Source organism: Manihot esculenta, chromosome 10, assembly GCF_001659605.2.
Source record: "Manihot esculenta cultivar AM560-2 chromosome 10, M.esculenta_v8, whole genome shotgun sequence".
NCBI lineage: Eukaryota > Viridiplantae > Streptophyta > Magnoliopsida > Malpighiales > Euphorbiaceae > Manihot > Manihot esculenta.
In genome coordinates this window covers 715,630-723,127 of record NC_035170.2, presented here as the reverse complement: position 1 = coordinate 723,127, position 7,498 = coordinate 715,630, and the positions used below count along the sequence as shown (strand labels likewise).

Sequence of the window (7,498 nt, the reverse complement as noted above, 5' to 3'; positions counted from 1 at the left end):
TCCGACCTTTTCAAACATGGGAAAGGCTGACATGGCGATTGACCCTTATCCCTCTATCTGTTGAAGGCCCAATCAGCAACCTCTTTCACTGCCGCAAAGGGCAAGAGAAGAGAGAACGAGCTGAAGCAAATACTACTTCTCTGCAGCAGCAGCTAACATAATCAAAATTGAAACTTTCACTCTAAATCAAAATTGGGTTCACCCCAAAATCAGCATTAATGTCTTGCATTTGTAGCATTAGTTCAATCTCTTCTTTCTCTGCTCTCTCCTCTTCTTCAAGAAAATCTGTACCTAAGCCTTCAATTGTTCACTGCTCCCTCCCAGGTAAATCTTTTTTATTTGTTTTTTTTTTTCTTTGATTCATTTCATTTCTTATTTGCTTCTCCTTGAAATCTGAGTGTTAGCTTATTGTTCTAAAATTCCTTGTTTTTTCATTCACTCTCTTGGCAACCAAACACTGGGCTTTCTAATTTGGTTTATTAGACCTCAATTGGAGCTTATTTTTCACCCTGTTTAGTTTATAATATGTTCCATATGGAGTTTTTACATTTATTGGTAGTTTAATTAGTGTAATCTTGCAATCTAGATGTGAATACCCAATGTAATACACCTTATCAAGTAATCTTTGGTTGTGATTTTTAATTCATGCGATGACCTTTTTAATCTCTTCTTCCTCCATCAAGTTTTGGATTTGTTAAGAATTGTTTGTTTTTCTAAGCTTTTCTTCACAATTTCTAATCCAGGGACGGTGGTGGAACCGAAGGCTGCCTCCGTGGCTGAACCCTTGTTGCTTAATGCTGTTAGAGGAGAAGATGTTGAAAGACCGCCAGTTTGGCTTATGAGGCAAGCAGGGAGGTACATGAAGGCAGGTCTATGCAGCTTTAGTTTTCACATGTTTTTCAACTGTTGTAATTTTCCCTAAGGCTTATACTTTTTGTTGCTTTCTCCTTTCTGGTTTGATGATTGATTCTGCATAATTATGACTTCAGAGACTCTACATTCATATATATTTTTGCTCTCTGCTGATTATTTTGCATAATTGTGAAGTAATTTTGTTTTTATATTGTATGCTTATTGACTTAGTAATTAGTATATCAATATGAGGATCATGTGGCTTTCTGAAAATGGAATAGCTTTTGAAAACTTGGTATACACCAGCATTTATAGTGTGCCCAAGCAAGGGGGACAACGAGTTGGAGAAATGAAGGTTAATTGGAAGGTCCAAATGATGGTTAATAGAACCAATAGATCTTCAAATCATTCATTTGAAAAAATTGGAACCCTTCTGGATGATCATGATACTTCCCAAAAATCAAAATTTTATTAATGGAGGAACAATATCACCATTTTTGTTTAATAAGATATGGTTTAACATCATCTTGCCCTTACCAAACCATTAGGCATATTGTTATGCTTTACAACATCTAGATTGGGAAGTTTCGGTATCTCTTGTTATTGTCTTTTCCTCTTTTATTCATCAGTAAAACGCATCTTTAATTAGTTTGCCTGTTTTAGCTGAGCATATATATTGTGTTCAAATTGGATCTCATTTATTGATTATTTTTTTACTGCAGAGTTACCAAATAATTTGTGAGAAGTATCCTTCATTTCGTGAAAGATCAGAAAATGTTGATCTTGTAGTGGAAATTTCTCTACAGCCTTGGAATGTTTTTAAGCCAGATGGGGTATGACAAACTTCAGAAATCAGTTATCTAGAATTTTGTTTTTGACTTTTGCTGTGCGCAAGCCTGCCTAATATCTTCGAATTTTCAATTTTGATCACTATAAACTAACCATCAATTGATAGTTTGTTGCTTTCAACTTGGAGTTTTAACTCTGCAAATAAAATCGGCGCATAATTTTAAGTTTCATTACTTCATGAGACATATTTCCTGTTGTCTCTTCTCAGTTTTCCTCATTGATCGTTGGACAGGTTATTTTATTCTCAGACATTCTTACTCCACTTTCTGGGATGAACATACCTTTTGACATTGTGAAAGGAAAAGGCCCTGTTATATTCAATCCTTTACGCACTGCCACAGATGTTGATCAAGTAAGAGAATTTGTTCCAGAGGAGTCAGTTCCATATGTTGGAGAATCATTGACAATCCTTCGAAAAGAGGTCCACTTTAGCATGCTTCTCTTCTAATTTTCAATTCTGAAAGTTAAATTGTGTTCATTTTATTCAGTTGTTTTTTTTTTATAGATTAAGCCTCGTTGTTCCCCAATTAGCTCCCAGTTGCATGGCAAAATGTTGATTGTTTATGGTGATGGATGCATATGAATTTCCAAGGAAGGAGCAAGTTGTAGATTATGCCTTTAAAACTTCGGAGTTTTTTTTTTTTTTTTAATTTTTTTATTTGGACTTTGAGAAATTGGAATCATAGAACTGAATGAAAACAACCTTGCATGGCAACCAGTCTGAATGAATCCTCTATTACTTTGAGCTAGATGGCTTGCCATATTCATATAGTTCTCACTTCTCACCATGAAGAAAATGTTCTCTGTGTGGGATATAATTTTAAATCCTAAATAATCAATCATACATCATTACTCATTGTCCAAAAGATTTTGGCTTTATTAAACCCTAGCTTACAAGAATAAACAGGGAGGTCTTTCTTAAGAAATCTAATGAAGCCAATGATTGTTCAATGGATTTGTATTTTTTTTCCAGTAACATTCTGAGTAATTTCACACTTACACTCTTTTCTGCAGGTGGATAATAAGGCTGCAGTGCTTGGCTTTGTTGGGGCTCCTTTTACGCTGGCATCATATGTTGTCGAAGGTGGTTCATCAAAGCACTTTTCAAAAATAAAAAGATTAGCTTTCTCTGAGCCTAAGGTACTTTTGTAGTAACACATCTATCTAGATTTTCTTGTCATAGAAAATTCACTTGCTAACCTTTATTGCAAGCCATATAATGAGACCAAATTTTCATGACCAACAGGTACTTCATGCATTGCTTCAGAAATTTGCAATCTCAATGGCAAAATACATTCAATATCAAGCTGATAATGGAGCTCAAGCTGTTCAAATCTTTGACTCATGGGCCACAGAACTTAGCCCGGTTGATTTTGAGGAGTTTAGTCTTCCATACTTGAAGCAGATTGTGAATACTGTGAGAGAAACGCATCCAACTCTCCCTCTAATTCTCTATGCAAGTGGATCCGGGGGCTTGCTTGAGAGGTTAGCTTTAACGGGTGTAGACGTTGTTAGCTTGGACTGGACAGTGGATATGGCTGAAGGTAGAAGACGACTGGGACCCGATATGGCAGTTCAGGGAAATGTAGATCCTGGTGTTCTTTTCGGCTCAAAGGAGTTTATCACGAATCGGATAAATGATGTTGTGAGAAAAGCTGGTAAGGGGAAACATATATTGAATCTTGGTCATGGAATTGTAGTTGGCACACCAGAGGAGAATGTTGCTCATTTTTTTGAGATTGCTAAAGGAATTAGATACTAAAAATTGAATGATGGTTGATTTTCTGATAATTCAGATTCATGTATTATTAGCTTGATTTCTCTTTCTTCAATAGAAACTGATACTGTTCCATGACAATTCATTACTATTTTTATTGGTGATTGGTTAATGTTTGAACTCAGGACCATAATTTAAGGTAGTCCATGCAAATTTCTCCAAAAACAGAACTTGATTGAGCCTTAAAGGGATCATGTGGTTCAAGATGTCTCATATCTGGACAAATTCTTGGGCAAATGTTTAGAACACAAGAACTACCACTCGTGCATCTTTGTGGTTTAGATGACACCAAATTGGTTCCATGTTTACTGGTTTTTTTTGCATAATTTCTCTTAAAAAAGAAGAGTTAAAAGGAAAATGATTTTTAAGATTTAGATTTCGTTTGTTTAATAGAAAATATTTTTTTACACTTTATATAAATTTATTAATATATTTTATTTTTATATTAAAATTAAACAACGAAAAAATAAATTATTTTAAAAAAAATATTTTTATAAAAAAATATTTTTAAATATAAATTATTTTTTACTAACAAAGTTTTAGTTTCATAATTTTCTATATTGTAATATGAATAAAAAATTCAACCATATAATTATTTAAGAAATACCTTAAACATTCAACCATATACTCAGAACAATTGAATAGCATCAATAATTTATAATTTCAAAATAAGGCAACTCTTTTTTAAATCACTATATACTTTAGAATAAAAAGGTTAACAAAAATCTTTCAATTAATTTATTTTTACTGATAATCTTATCAGAAATATAAAATTAAATTTTTAAGAAAAAAATATTTTTTAAAAAATAATATATACATAATTATGTATTTAAACTTAATTTATTCTAAATGATGTATAAATATTTATTACATGAAAATGGCTAAAGCAAATTTTGTTTACATAACTTTAATTTTCCATTAAACCACTTAACTGTATGGAAAATTTATTATGTAGTCTTTATATTTTAATAAAATTAATTTTGTAGTCTATTTTATTTTAAAAATATATTTATCCTTATTATTTCAAGCTGCTAACTATTAGTTTTTTTTTTAATTTTTTTAAATATTACTATTTAATCTCTAGGTTTATATAACCATTTTGTAATATATGATATGAATAAAACTTTATTGTGTCTAATTAGTTTATATAATTTTAAAGTATAATAATTTTAAAATCACATTAATTTAATTACTTTAGTTGATGAGAATAGCTAAATAAGTTAATACTTTTAAAAGAGGAATGACTATTTAATATATTTTTAAATAGAGAATTAATTAATTAATTAATTTTATTAAGCATATAAACTAAATAACAATTTTACATAACTCTATCAAGGTTTTTTTTTTTAATATAAAGTTTATTATAAAAAAAAATAAAAGAATATCCAAAGTTAAATTGAAATGATGGAGAGAATTTAATCCCTCGAATATTTCAATCCATAACATCAACAACGTAAATGAGAAAGAAAATCTAAAATACTCTAAATGCATGTGTTTTCTACAGTAAAGTTGTCAATTCTTCGGCCACTCTTCCACTTCACTGTAATAATATCTCGCCTCATCATGCTAAGATCGGAAAACCATCTCTCAATGCATGATGTTTTCTATGGCAAAGTGGATGGAACCTCAACATGCTGAGATCGGAAAACCATCTCTCAATACATGATGTTTTCTACGGCAGAGTGGCTAATCCATCGGTTGTTTTATTGGTTTCACGATAACAAAATTTCACTTCAACTTATCAAAATACCATCTCATCGGAGATTAAATTGTAATTTAGTCTCATTCTTGAATAATAATTAATAATATTAGTTTTATATAATAGCATTTCTCTTTGCTAAAAGTAAGTTGACATCCTTATTTTTTTAAAAAAATTTTAATCCTTAACTTATATAAAAAATCTAACTATTTAACTTCAAATTTTGAAAGATTAAATAATTACATTTTATGAAATTTAAGAGTTAAATAGTTATAATTTATAAAATTTAAATTTCAAATAATTATATATTTGTAAAGGTCACAAATTAAAAGTTAACTATAAAAACGTGATGATGTGAACTGACTTTCTAAGGAGAGATCAAAGGCCAGGCCAAATTATGTTTTTAACCAATTATTTATGATAGTACAATGGGATTTGACAAACAATTGCTACAAATAAAACAACAAAGGTTCATCTTTTAAACAAGTTTAAATACCTTCAGCCTGTACTGAAAAATGGATTAAACTTACCAAAATATCCCAAATTCCTTTTTGCATGTGGATGGTTGATCTCCAACACAATCCTTTACATTCATTTCAATCTCACCTCATTTTCATGTATTTCCTATATATATACATCCTTAGAATAGCCCAAAAAAACACCAGCTCTTTTAATATACATAATACATAGTTTGACAGGCACTTCTGATTTGGCTCTCCCTTCTTTGTATCTCTCCCTTGAAGAGGCCCTTCCTTTCCTTCGAAGGTAATGCTGGCTTTTCTTTTTCTTTTCAGACCTTTGTTTCTTTCTTAATCTTTTGAGCCTGTTGTCCAGGTTTGTTTTGTTAATATTTGTTTGCTGATTTATGCAAATGTTTGATCTTTTTGGTATTTTTTTGGATAAGGGTGTCATCGTTTTATGATCTTAATCAAAAAACAAAAAAAAATTGTGGGTTTGATGTCGTTTTTCAAATGACAAATCTTCATGTATTTATCTGTTGCCATCTACATGTTCTGAAGCTGATCAGTTTATAATATCTGCTTCTTTTGCGTGTCTGTTCAACTTTTCTATATAAAAGTAGTAATCTTTGCTTATCTATGCATTGTTGTGTGAATCTAAAATCTAGATTATTTTGTTTAATGTCTTCATCGTATTATAAATGCTTCATCTTAGCATTTAAATTCATGAAGCAACATGAGGCTTGTTTGTTTTGCTGAAAATATCTTCAAGGAAAGATTTAAGCCCATTTCTAGCATTTGAAGCACTCAAAAACATTTGTCAATGAGAAATGCTTTACTAGTTGGAAGGAAAACTAAACTATGTTCTAAAAAATAGACACCCTTTTTTGCAAAGAGAAGATTATATGTTTTCCATGTTTTGATAAAACTAATTAAAAAAAAAAAGGAAATCCATGAAAAAACCATATAAACATATCATCTTTGGCCGTCACCTTTGTTCAAAAATCTTGGCAATTGGTGGCAACCAGCTGCCATCAAAGGTCATTGATGAAAGCCTTAGAAAACATTTTCCATAGACAAGATATATTTCCTGTGAAACAATTGGAGACTTGTGAAAAACTCTTAACCAAATAAGTCTAAAATTCTTACTCTTAGTTCCTGCTATTAATACTAATTTTCCCTTTTTATTTATTTATTTATTTTGCTTGGTTCTTATGTTTCTTTCATTATATTGAAATCATTATTATGTATAGTCAATTAAATAAATTTCATATCCAAAACTAAATCAGCATATTGACAGACCATACATTTCAAAAACATGCCTGACAAGGTAGTAATGGTGTGATCATTGCCTAAATGGTATTTGGTAGCTAGTAATGTTGTTGGATTTACCATTTTACTAGATTCCCTTCTTTGTTGTTTTTTTTCCAATGATTATGGTATGAATGTTTCTTAGCTGTCTTAAATTATTTGTTTTACAGGTTCACCTCTGGTATTTGCTTGGCTGCCTGGTGTTTCATCTTCCTTATACAGCATTGGAAGAAAAACACTAAGGGATGCTGAAAAATGTGCTTGAACTCTGGTAATCCTGTCTCCGGAGTCACTGATATTCAATCCCAATTTCAACTGCCAATATCCAATCTCAAAGAGGTTGGATTTTCAGTATATGATGGATTTGCACTTTAGGTACAAATTGGTAAGAGAATCACAAATATTATTCGTGCTGTGCTAAAGCACAATCTTGGCAAAGATAGCTAAGTTGTCGAGTTCAAAGACTTCTTTCCTGTAAATTATACTTTACTATTTCTAGGATTTTAGCTGGAGGATATATTTTACTCAAGTCTATTAGGATTTGATATTTAC

At 30.9% G+C, this 7,498-nt stretch overlaps 1 protein-coding gene across 1 annotated transcript; it reads left to right on the top strand.

Annotated features, from left to right (window-relative positions):
* On the top strand, positions 1-3,598 carry LOC110625180 (uroporphyrinogen decarboxylase). Its single transcript, XM_021770750.2, has 6 exons — positions 1-324; positions 744-865; positions 1,575-1,685; positions 1,934-2,122; positions 2,716-2,841; positions 2,948-3,598. The coding sequence occupies exons 1-6, from the start codon at positions 219-221 to the stop codon at positions 3,461-3,463; spliced, it is 1,170 nt and encodes a 389-aa protein (XP_021626442.1). The 5' UTR covers positions 1-218; the 3' UTR covers positions 3,464-3,598.
* The last annotated feature ends 3,900 nt before the right edge of the window (positions 3,599-7,498 follow it).